Source organism: Mercenaria mercenaria, chromosome 3, assembly GCF_021730395.1.
Source record: "Mercenaria mercenaria strain notata chromosome 3, MADL_Memer_1, whole genome shotgun sequence".
Taxonomy (NCBI): domain Eukaryota; kingdom Metazoa; phylum Mollusca; class Bivalvia; order Venerida; family Veneridae; genus Mercenaria; species Mercenaria mercenaria.
The window spans coordinates 20,550,039-20,563,445 of record NC_069363.1 but is presented as its reverse complement, the minus strand read 5'-3'; the positions used below and the strand labels follow the sequence as shown (position 1 = coordinate 20,563,445).

General features: G+C 34.8%; 1 protein-coding gene across 5 annotated transcripts in view; it reads left to right on the top strand.

Moving 5' to 3' along the window:
• LOC123525891 (regulator of G-protein signaling 22-like) overlaps nucleotides 1-13,407 on the top strand; it is an 88,448-nt gene that overhangs the window by 24,091 nt on the left and 50,950 nt on the right. The window contains exon 1 of one of the 5 annotated variants that reach the window (XM_053537963.1): nucleotides 8,248-8,738. The exons of the other annotated variants lie outside the window; for them this stretch is intronic. Within the exon in view, the coding sequence (XP_053393938.1) occupies nucleotides 8,706-8,738 (33 nt within the window). The 5' untranslated portion in view covers nucleotides 8,248-8,705. Of the gene's footprint in view, nucleotides 1-8,247; nucleotides 8,739-13,407 lie in introns of those variants that run through there. 5 annotated transcript variants of the gene reach the window in all.

Genomic DNA, 13,407 nt, shown 5'->3' with positions numbered 1-13,407 from the left:
GTCCATAACTCTGTCATTCATTTAGGGATTTTGATATTACTTGGCACAAATATTCCCCATGATAAGATGACATGTCAAGCGCAAAACCCGGACCCCTAACTCAAAGGTCAAGGTCACAATTGGAGGTCAAAGGTCAATAGGGTTTTTCCCTGTCTGGTCAATAACTCTTTCATCCATCAAGGGATTACGATATTACTTGGCATATTAAATGTTCCCCATGATGAGGCGATGTGTCATGTGCAAGACCCAGACCTCTGACTCGAAGGTTAAGGTCACAGTTGGAGTTCAAAGGTCAACAGGGTTTTTTTTTGTCCGGTCCGTAACTCTGCCATCTATGAAGGGATTTTAATATTACTTGGCACAAATATACCTCAAACAAGACGATATGCCATGCACAACTTTCAGACCCTAGCTCAAAGGTCAAGGTCACACTTGGCAGTCAAATGTTTAAATGGCATGAACAGGGTTTGTTGCGTGTCCGGTCCATAACTCTGTCATTCATTAAGGGATTTTAATATTACTTGGTACAAATATTCCCCATGATGAGATGACATGTCTTGCGCAAAACCCAGACCCCTAGCTCAAAGGTCAAGGTCACAATTGGAGGTCAAAGATCAATAAGGTTTTTTTCCTGTCCGGTCAATAACTCTTTCATCCATCAAGGGATTACAATATTACTTGGCATAAATGTTCCCCATGATGAGATGACATGTCATGTGCAACACCTAGAACCCTAGCTTAAAGGTCAAGGACACACACTTGGTGAACAAAAATCTTTTTTTTTTTCTTGTCCGGTCTATAACTTTGTCATGCAAACAGTTTTAAATATCAGCTGACACAAATATTCCCCTAGATGAGACAACATAGCATGCGCAAAACCCAGGCCCATAGCTGGAAGTTCAAGGTCACACTTGGAAGTCAAAGGCCAAAAGGGCTTTTTTCCTGTCCAGTCTTTAACTCAACAATCCTTAAAGGGATTTTAATATTACTTAGCAAAAATGTTCACCACCATGAGACAGAATGTCATGCGGAAGAACCAGGTCCCTAGGTCTAAAGTCAAGGTCACACTTGGAGGTCAAAGATTACTTCCCTTTGTTTTACTATAAATAGCTTATACATGTATTGTAACTTTTTTATTACTGGCTGTAGGGAAAAATTGAGACCATTTTTTTCTGTGGTACAACGTGCAAGTTATATCTAATTTTTAGGTGCTCTACCTGGTAAAGAGTTATGTGTGGACTTACAAAAAAATATTTTATATATATATATATATTTTTTTTTTTTTTTTTTTTAGGATTAACTTACCTTTGTTGTTACTATAAATAACAATAGAGAAAATTAGGTGCCTTCCAGTAGGGGACTTTGTATTGCATGGCAATTCACTTGTTTGATTTGAGGATGCCGTGTTTCTAGTTTCTCTGAGTCAGTTTGGTATAGCCAATCCATAATATATGCATGGCTGTAATAGATATATAGTTTTTAGCTCTCCTGTCACATAGCGTGAGCTTTTGTGATTGCCATTTGTGTGTCATCCGTTGGTGGCGTTCGTAGGTAGCGTCCGTTGTTCTTACACAATTTCTTGTGAACAAGATAGAGACCACAATTTGCAACCAATTTCAATCAAACTTGCACACAGCTTGTATTGTCATAATATCACGGTTCCTTTCGAAAACTGGCCAGATCCTGTTTTGGGTTATTGGGTGATGGCCCCTAATAAAAGGCCAAAATTTGCTATTTTGGCTTGTGAACACAATGGAGACCATATTTTGCAATTGATTTTAATCCAACTTGCACACAGCTTGCATATTAGGTCACCTGGTAATATCAAAGTTGCCACATTTACGATTCTATCTTCACTACACTTGGTTATAATGTTTATCTTGCTGATTCCTAGGCCCACCTGAAACTGGGTCATGTTTGGTCAAAAACTAGGTTACCAGGTCAAATGAAAGGGAAAGCTTGTTAGCACCATAGAGTCCACAGTTATGAGCCTATCTTCATGAAACTTGGTCAGAATGTTTATCTTGATGATTCGTAGGCAATAAACTGGGTCATATGGGGTCAAAAACTAGGTCGCTTGGTCAAATCAAAGGAAAAACATGTTAACACTGTAGAGGCCACATTTTATAACTCTTATTAATCTTCATGAAACTCTGTCAAAATGATTATCATGATGATTCAAAAGCCAAGTTTAACAGGTGAGCGATGTAGGGTCTGATGATCTTGATGCTCTTGTTTACTAAGTTGCAAATTTGGAAAATTCTGTTATATTCATATTCGTAACCCTACAATGTAGAGAAGGCCATGACCAAGAGACTATAATGGCCCTCTGTTCATTGCTTTAAAGGGAGGAAACTGAGGCTTAAACAGCCCTGTATTCAAGGCTCATTTATATGACAGCCCCTTTATGATTCTTCAGTAAGTGCATTTGTGCATCTGTCCCTTAGAGCATATTCTTCTGTCTGTAACACTTTGAGTTTATTTCCGTTTATTTGATTTGCTTATGACACTTGTATACAGAGTATAATTAATATGAAAGGGATTTTTATAAAACCTAACACAATAACAGGAAGTGCAAGAAGCTTAGCTATCATTTACTTTAAAACTCTCCAGTTATCTGTCTTTTTATGTTTACTCATAAAACATTTGTCTTGCACATTTAACTCTAAAACTTTTGCAAGGATTTTGTTAAAGCTTCACACATTGACAGAGGATATTGAAAAAAGGTGACTTAAATTATCTCCCTTTATTTGATATACTTGTAACACTTTTGTGCAGAACATAATGCTAGAATTATGAAAAGGATTTTTAGCTTGTCTATATGAAGTATATGGAGAGCTATCAACGATACTGCTCACCTAGGCTTTGATGTCCTTGTCTGCATCTACATCTTGGCTAAACTTTTGATGCACATTCACTTTATCCCTGTTATTACTTGATGGATTTGCTCCAGACTTATGTAGTTATTCCTGATCATCACCACATGTAGTTATTCCTGATCATCACCACATCATATGACAAAAAAACCATAACTCTCACACCAATATGTAATGAATTATTCCCCCTTTTCACTTAGAATTTCATGTTAAAATTGCAGCACACTGAGTCAAGGTTATTACTAAATGAATTTTATTCAAACTTGAAATGAGCCGTGCCATGAGAAAACCAACATAGTGGGTTTGCGACCAGCATGGATCCAGACCAGCCTGTGCATCCGCGCAGTCTGGTCAGGATCCATGCTGTTCGCTATTAGTTTCTCTAATTCCTTTAGGCTTTGAAAGCGAATAGCATGGATCCTGACCAGACTGCACGGATGCGCAGGCTGGTCTGGATCCATGCTGGTCGCCAACCCACTATGTTTGTTTTCTCATTGCACGGCTCAAATATTTATTGCACAATATGATGCATTCTTGGCACGTTACTCAGGCAGAAGTAATCCCTGAATTATATCACTTCAATACTTAGAAATTTCAGTTAATATTTTTTTGCACTTTCATAACATCTCTGTTATTTCTCAAATTACTGAGATTTAATTGACTCAGTTTGAGATTGTTACCGGCATTGGGAGCATTGATCACTCCAGTCTGGTCAGGATCCATGCTGTTCGTTTTCAAAGCCTATTGCAATTAGAGAAACCGTTAGTGAACAGCATGGATCCTGAACAGATGCACAGGCTGGTCTGGATCCATGCTAGTCGCAAATGCACTATATTGGTTTTCTCATGTTGCGGCTCATTTTATTTGATGATATCATTTATATCCTTATTTATCTGGGGTTTTGCATGAAGCACTGAGCTCAGTTGGAATCTGTTGATCACTGAGCTCAGTTGGAATCTGTTGCTACATATAGATTAGTCGTAGTGAAGCAAAACCATACCTTCCATAAAAACTGTTCAGTTAGCTTGGAATATATTGTCTCAGTTGGAACAAGGGAGACAAATACATCATTAGTATTAAAAATGTTTTTTTGTATTATTTCCCTTGAAATGATTTTGTGGTTCATATTATAACCCATTTAGTGCTGGCTGGCTGGTTCATTTAAACCAGTATTGTACAAAAGAACCACATTTTAAAAAGTTGCCTGAATATGCATAAAGAAAAACATTATTATTTTGGTTTGTGCAGCTTCAATCATCTGGTCGTGTATTTCATGCTCACTGAAGCTGTATAAGTACTTTACTATAATGAAGCTTGTGGGTAGGGGAGATTACTTGTACTGATTTATTCAAGAACTAGGCCCATATGGGCATTAGCCTTGTAAAGGCAACATTGTCATTTACATGCAAATACATGTACATAGAACAAAACGTGTAAAATTTAATGTAAAAAGGAAAAATGCTTAACAGAAGTAATATAGTTGTAAATGACAAATAATTTGAAAAAGTTACAGCTGGGAATGCAAGCATTCTTTGTAGTTCGTTTGGCCCATGTGCATGGCATGTATACATATCAGAATATGGTCCAAATTGGCCATGTATTAATTATTGTTTGACATTATGAGATCATCTCACATGGCATATTCCTTTGACAAAATTTTGCCTCTTTTTATGCCCCCAAAGGGAGGCATATTAGTTTTCAACTGTCCGTCCATTCGTTAGTTCATTCATCACATCGTTAACTTTTTGCATGAAGGCACTTTACTCGCGAACCACTGCACCCAGGACCTTCAAACTTCACCTGCTGGTAGTACTTATTGAGTACACGACCCCTACTGACTTTGGGGTCACCAGGTCAAAGGTCAAGGTCACAGGAGCCAATGTTAACTTTTTGCATGAAAGCACTTTACTCGCGAACCACTGCACCCAGGACCTTCAAACTTCACGTGCTGATAGTACTTATTGAGTACACGACCCCTACTGATTTTGGAGTCACCAGGTCAAAGGTCAAGGTCACAGGGGCCAATGTTAACTTTTTGCATGAAGGCTCTTTACTCGCGAACCACTGCACCCAGGACCTTCAAATTCACGTGCTGATAGTACTTATTGAAAACACGACCCCTACTGACTTTAGGGCACCAGGTCAAAGGTCAAGGTCACAGGGGCCAATGTTAACTTTTTGCATGAAGGCACTTTTCTCGCGAACCACTGCACCCAGGACCTTCAAACTTCACATGCTGATAGTACTTATTGAGTACACGACCCCTACTGACTTTGGGGTCACCAGGTCAAAGGTCAAGGTCACCAGGTCAAAGGTCAAGGCGCTGCGGGGGCATTTGTCACCATTAGTGACAGCTCTTGTTCACTCTACAATTCTGATGAGGGTTTTGTATGTAACGTGGGTCCAGTGTTACATGGTCAGAATATCTTGATTCTTTTCCTAAACCACCCAAATAGAATAATTAGCGCCAGAGTTATGCACCCTTGAAATTGCAAAAATATCTGAATTTATGCTAGTGTGCTGTCTATCCCTTGCACAGTTCATGAATAATCCTTGAACTATTCCAGAACTTTGTTCATGAACAGTTCACGAATAGTTCGCGAAAGTTCATGAACTACAAATGGGACTTTTTACGGCATCAAAAATTCATGAACTGGGCGTGGTTCATCAAGTTCATGAACTGGACTGGTTCATCAAATTCATGAACTGGATGTGCTCATAAAAGTTCATGAATTAATAGGTTCATGAATTTGATGAACCAGAAATTCGCCTACTTGATGAACAGTTCATGAATAATTCTTGAACTATTCGTGAACTATTCATGAACAGTTCATCAACTAGAAATGGGACTTTTTGCGGCATCAACTATTCATCAAGTTGATGAACCATAGTTCATGAACCAAGGATTCATGAAATGAAGGTAACAAGATAAATGGAAAGTTGATGAACCCAGCTGATCAGAAACAGTGATTTTGACAATAGTGACGTTACTATAGCAACTGCCTGATAAAGCCTGTCTGAGAAAAGCAGGCTTTCTCAGGTCAGTGACTTGAGAACACTTTGGACTGTTTAAACCTGTGATTAAATCCGAAGACATCCGATTGTGTCCATTTTGCATTTAAAAATTACTAAAAACAACAAAATCCCAAGTGAAATTTTATCCAGATTTCAGTTGCTAGACGGTCTAATTTACTTTAATCTCAAGATTGACATTCAGATTAGATACTAGCTTTGTTTCAGGGTCGTGAAAACATGTGACATTTTAAAAGGATTTTATATTTTTAAAATGAACAATTTATGACAACACCATAATCACTTATTTGATATTCAGTATACTCATGTTCCTTTTAAACCATTCCTTACTGTAGTATGATAAATATTTCCTTCTCATTTGCTGCACAAACTTCTAAAAAAATTGCTGAATCACATGTGCAAAAAATTTCCCAGCATGCAACAAAATAATGGAAACTGATCATGTGACATAAATTTAATGTTCATGAACATTCATGAACAGTTCATGAACTTATTTATTTATTGTAAAAGGAAAACCTAAGTTTTATGTTTAATGAGTGAACAGTTCAGAAACTCCTTATTGCGTTCAAGAACTGGTACTGCATGAACTAGAAAAAGGTTTTGAATTTTTAGTACTTTTATTAGATGACTTTTTCTTAAGAACACACCAAGAATGTTTTAAGAATTTAATATTCTTAAACTGCTCATAAAATGTTCATCATTGTTTTTCAAGAATTTTTCTTGAATTCTATAGGTATATTGACATTCATGAAAAAATCTTGATTCATTCTTAAACAAGTTCATGAATATTTCAAGGATTTCTGGTATGAAATGAAAGACATCAATAAATTCACCAACCAAGTATCAATGTACACCATTATTCTTTTCCAGTGACATTTTCTAAATTGCCAAATAATGTTGAAACTTCTGTTAGCTATCCCCAATGTTTAATCAAAATTTTGTACAAATTGCAGACAACATAAGATACAAAATACATGTAGTAACATTCCTAGTCATATGTATTTTATCAGTAACTCTGGTATTAGCCTTCAGCTGTAAATACTAGAAGCTTTTACAAGTAAACGGATCCAGTTTTATAAATTTTATGAATTTCAGACTTGATTGATCAGTTCATTAATTTGAAGTTCATGAACAGTGTATGAACTTCAGGTTCATGAACCATCAGCATAATTGAAGTAAAATCAAATACTGCACTGGAGTTCTGAATGAAGTCACTTGTTTGATTACTGAACTTATAATTCATGAACTTAAAATCATGCACCAAAGGTGAAATTTTTGAAGAACCAGTTCATGAGTAATTCTTGAACTTTAGGTTCACAGACAGTTGGTGAACTTTTTCAGGAATAGTTTCATGAACAATTCATGAACTTTTGGTTTGTGAACAGTTCACAAACTTTTTGAGGAACATTCATCGCATTGTTCACGAATGGTTCAGGAATGTTCATGAACAGTTCGTGAACAGTTCATGGACGCTCATCAGTTCATGAACTACAGCTCAACAGGGATGCACTCTAGCACCGGATGTTCCCCGGAAGTGGGTAAGATAATTGAAAGATCCTGTTTATTTTTGAAAAGTATCTTGGTCTAATAACTGGGGCAGATGCTATAGCTATGCACTCTTGATATTGCAAAATAACTGATTTAAGCCTATGCACTGCATGTCTTTGTTTATTTTTTGATATTCAGTGTCAGATAAGCATAATTTAGATATCTGTTACTTTTGAAAACCAGACAGTTTGGATGATTGGTACTTGAGTCACATGCCCTTGAAATAAAAAAAATAGCAGACTTTATGCTTGTTCATACTCTAGTATGTTTTTTGTTACAACATAAATGAATTGATTTGACTATATAGTAAAAAGCGGACAGACACATTGGTCCAGTTGTAACACTGTCTGATTATGAAACCTGCGGTCGTGAGTTTGCATGTCATGCATTAATTATTTACAAGTAAACTCCTGCAGAAAATAAATGAAATTATAATCCTGTCATTATACAGTCATAATTTTTAATACTAACCCCGCCTCCTAAAGAAAATCATACATTTTACATATAATATTCTAACCCTTATAATGCTGGACACGACTGATTCTGCCTTTGTGACCAGTGTAGGTCATGATCAGCCTGCACATCCATGCAGTCTGATCATGATCTGCACTGCTCGCTATTTAGTCTGTAGCTAATTTTTGTAAGCAATTCCCTTTTAACAGTTAATGGTACTGTCTGAAATGAAAGATGGACAAGTTCAATATTGAAATTTAGCAGGGTAAGGGTTTATTTAATTGCAGTAAAGAAAGTAGTTACAATAATTCTTTTTTTTTTTATATTACTTTCTTCATGATTTATGTATGTTTTTTATCTTGTGTGTTTAAAGGAAGTCATTATGTTATTATGTTATTACCAGAAATTAAGACATGTGTAAATTTTAGCAATAGCCATTAGGATTTACTTTTGGTCAATATATCAATACAAGATTAGACTTTTACTGCTTTAAACCTTTCCCGTTGACAGAAAGTTATGGGTATTGTTAAACTATAGTGTGACGTTATTATTTAAAGAAATAACTGAAACAGTAGGTCATTCTGTTAAAGTGGAAATTTGAGAACTTTAATATATAAATCTTGAAACATTAAAGGGATTGGAGGTGTTAATGGCTGCAATATGAGAACAAAAAGTTTATGGAAAATTAAAAAATAAAAAATAGTGTTAATATTCTGAGTGTTTTAGTAGTTACAACAAGGTGATATTTTAGTCCTGTGGTATGGTTTAAGTAAAGAAAGGATTTATTTTGTTGCCATGGCCTTGATTGTTAATAAGGCTAAAACTTTGGTAAGTGAAGTATGAAAGGCAAAAAAATTATCAAATCTTGTATAAGATTTATTTTTAAACCTAGTTACTTTTTAAGAACTTGTTTTTTCCGTTTTATGACAGTTTTATATTTTCCTGAAAATGATAGTAGTGAAGGTTTATAGTTCAGACTGAAGCAGGTATGTCTAATGGTTCAAGTCTTATTAAAGTAGTTTATGGTGGGAATGTATTTGGATGCGCATAGATGTTTCCTGAAAACTTTTATATGAATTTACCTTTTTATTGCTACTAAAATCATAAACAGAGTTATGGCTCTTTAACTTTTAACCTGCTGTTGGTGAGTGATTCTGCCTTTGCGACCAGCACAGACTAAGATCTGAGCCAGCACATCTGTGCAGGCAGATCATGGTCTGCACTGTTCACTATTCAGTCTGTAAATTCCTTTGAATAATAAAAAAGTAGTGCCGAAATTGAATGATGGATGGACCAGTCCATTTTAGAAATATAGAAGGGTGTATATAAAAAATATTTTTTGTTCTTATAACGCTAATAAATTTCTGGTGATCGACTCTTATACTCCTTGCTTGAGAGGTCCCAGGTTTGATTCCCGGTCAGGGCTGAAGTATTTTCATTCTGTTACATTTGGTGCCAAATATAAATAACTCACGAGTAGATATGAATGGACACCTTGTAATGTCACACATAGGTTCAAACTCCTAGAATTTAAGGAATGAATTCTTATATGTGCAGGAGGATGGGGGGTGGGGGGAGGCAGTATGTAGTAGGGTAGAGTTTAATAGTGTACTTATACTTCCATGCTGTTGTGCTAGTTTTTATAGCGACGTGGTAGAGTGTTCACCTTAGGTGTGAGAGGTCCCAAGTTGATTTCCAGTCAGGGCTGAAGTATTTTCAGTCTGTTACACAGGTATTTACAGATGATATTTGCATGATTTTTGTCAGATTTACTGCCCTTAAGGCAGTATTATTACTTTAAGATGACATTCTGTACTTGAAAAAAGATAATGTTCCATTACTGTACACCAGAGAAAAAAGATACAAGTTAGAGGCAACTTGGTCACCAGATTTGAATTTAAATTGAAAAAATGTCTCTTGGTCAGCAAAATAGTATAGAGGCAACTTTTGCCTTCAAATAGTAATTTAGATAGAAATAACAACTTTGTTGCCAAATATCAACTCGTAGCTAAAATTGTTGCCAAAATTATTAATTAACTTATCTTACATTTAAAGCTGATATGCAATTTAAATTGCTGATACGTTTACATTATCAGCATATTAAACAAGTTATTTACGTACTGAATTAAATGTTAGAATGATGGGGTATTCAGTTTCTATTTAAGTCTGAGTTTTAAGATGAAAAATGTAAATCTTATTTACCTTGTTCACATTATGGAGCGCATTGGGAGCAATATAAGTGAGAAAGTTTTTTTTTTTATAACATTAATGATATCACTACTTAATTGATTTTTTATTATTTTGTCTCCCCTTTAATCAGCAAGATTTGAAGACAACACAAATTCAGGTGACATCTAGCATAAACTGTTATGAGTCAATTGTATTGTTCTGAGGAAACATTGTAAATACAGAAATTCATTCAGCTTAATTTCAAATAAATTCATGTTTGTTTATAAATAACGACATTCAATATCAAAAATAAGTGTTAAAAAGTACGTATTGCTTCCTGAACTTAAAAATATCATTCATTATACTGTAAAATCATTAAATTTTGTGGGCATGAAATTTCATGGTTTTGGTCAAAATGGCAATTTTTTGGGGATATGAATTCATAGATATCAACTTTTGAACGTAAAATAAATGGGAATTTTACTTGTTGGTTGGGATTAAATTTCGTGGATTAACTCAACCACGAAAACCATGAAAATTAGTCCCCCACAAATATTAATGATTTCACAGTATATTAGGGCTTTTAATGGGTTTTAGTTAACATGAATTGATCAAAATACTGGGAAGAGCTTTTAAAATATTTTATAATTTGAATTTGAGCCTCCAGAATGTGAATAGAGATCATGGTATGTCATTATAAAATGTTGAAGAGTTGATATACAGCTTTCCAATATCATTTCAACTGTATACATTCATTCTAATAAAATATGATAAATGCCCCAACAAAAATATAATTGATTCAAACATTTGGTCACTTAGACACGTTACACAGATCAAAAGTCTCGCTAATAAAATATTGGCAGATCGTATTGTCAATATTGAAAGTGTCGCTAAATCCCTACAGTATGTAGGGTAATGTATTGATATTTGTGTTTGAATTGCTACAAATTTTTACGATTCTAATTATCGTTATAATTTCATTGTAAAATGTTACGTTTACTTTTATATTTCAGAAAGATTATAGTCCAGGAACGTACCCCAGAATTTCTAGAAAAGATTTTACTTCATTATATAAATGTTTTCATGGAAGTAGCTGTTTTTTTTTTATTTTATTTATATTAAATAAAAACTGTCTATGCACCTAATGTTGTCTGAAAAAAACTTTATCATGGTCTGAAAAAGAACGTCCCTGAGACTTTCTTGAACTGAAATGACTAGAGAAATATTGAAATAAATTAATTTGATGAAATGCTTTACATAATTATGTGGCCTCTTAGTAACTCTACCTGCCCCTGTACTAGCAAATTCTAAACAACAACAAAAAAAACCCAAACTGATCTGGATCAACATTAATTAGATAGGTTAAATTGTGTTACAATAGTCTCATAACTTACAAACTTGGAGATTTTTACTAAAAATCACTAATATAGAAACCAGCATAATATCAATAGTAAACAATCTTTTTGATATAAATGTTTCATGTTTAAGTCTTAATAGATAGAGGTTATGTGCATATTTTAACACTGAGGGGTATTCTGCCTAATTGTATAGATGATATAATTTTCAACATATCATAGAGGATTTTTAGAGATTTGGTTAAACTATAGTATTAAGTCAGTTTTTATTGTGCTCTAAAGAGATTAGAGTTGGTTTTACTTCTTAAAGCTTAACAGTCACCATTTAAAGTATTTTTTTTTACACTTAAAGGTTAACTGTCACTGTTATAAGCATTTTTTTATTAGCTGGTCTGAATCCATGCTGGTTACCGTATTTTGGTGCGTATAGGTCGCACTTTTTCTACCCATTTTGCTGCCTGAAAAAGTTCCTGCGACCTATACGACAGAACATTGCCAGCAGTTTTTTTTCGGGCCAATTTTCTGACCGTAGCTCTCTCAAAATTACGTGCATCTGTTACGAACGAACAAAATGGATAAAAAATATCAATATCGGCAGCTTTTCAACCAATAGCGGTTACTTTCAATAAAATATATCGTAAATAACCCATACAGACTATTAAAATTACGAATCACTTTAATTCAAAGATGTTTTTGCAGTCTGAATTACGTTTGTTTCTACTTTCGTTTTACTGGACGCCATTGACATGTACTCCGGGTTGGATTAAATCCGGACAGATCCGTCCTCCATTCCAAACATTGTTTTTACTAATTCTTAGCGTATTAAAAAACTTGAAAGATAATTTTTTACTTTTGATTTTTAAATAAAAGAAAAAAATCCAAAAAGAGATATTTTGTTAATCTTTTTACTCAGAATCAAAAGAACGCGGTTAGTTACATGACACGGAAAGGTGCTATAATTGCTGTGCAAACAATTCACACTTAAACTTGCATAACAGAATGAAACCGCAAACCGTCTGCTGCCAGTTAGTGTCAAAAAGCCGCTTTTCTTTGATGTAGTCTGTTACCAATACTACTGTTGGTACGAAACAGTTGGGAACGAAAATAACACTGTCCGATTTCCACCAATCAGGTTCTGATAAAAATTCAGTCCGTGGCATCAATATGGCCGCTGCCATAACTTTTTTGCCGGTAAATATTAAATATTGCTGGGGAAAAAATCCGAAATTTAAATGCGACTAATACGCTAGAAGTTAAATTTTCCGACCATTTCCAGAGCAAAAATTAGATGCGGACTATACATTACCGCGAACTATACACACCAAAATACGGTACAAATGCACTATGTTGGTTTTCTCATGGTACGGCTCATTTGTTATTTTGCCAATGACAGATACCTCAAATGTTACAGACATTACTTCCTTTAAATTATGGGTACAATTAGATCCACATGTTATTAATAACATTTCAAAATTTCAAAAATATGAACTGATAGAAATATTCTGTTTTATTCATTTCACTACCACATTCCTAATTTTAAACTGTTTAAAGTCACAGAAAATACATATTAAGTTGTGGTTTTAGAAAAAAAGTAAAATTTATTACCTGCGGCCTGGAGGCCGCAGGTATATTGGAATACAACAAGTAGTGTAGCACATGGGGACTGGGTGATTTCACGTGACTTTTTACCGATATGCGATTGGCTTATCGCATTTATGGAACGCCGTTTCTGCAATATAGCCGGCACTCTATATGATATATAGAGCAATGTTTGTGACCTAAATTCCTCATTCATTATATCATATAATTTATTCAAACTTTCAGCAATTATCAGTATTGATTCCTAGTTGTGCATAAGGGGTTTTAATTTCCTGGATTATGGTCCTGTGTTGTCTTGCTCTATACTTAGTATGTCAACGAAGTCCAGGTGAAGGCATGAATCACATTTGTGATCGCTCTAGTGAAGCATTTCA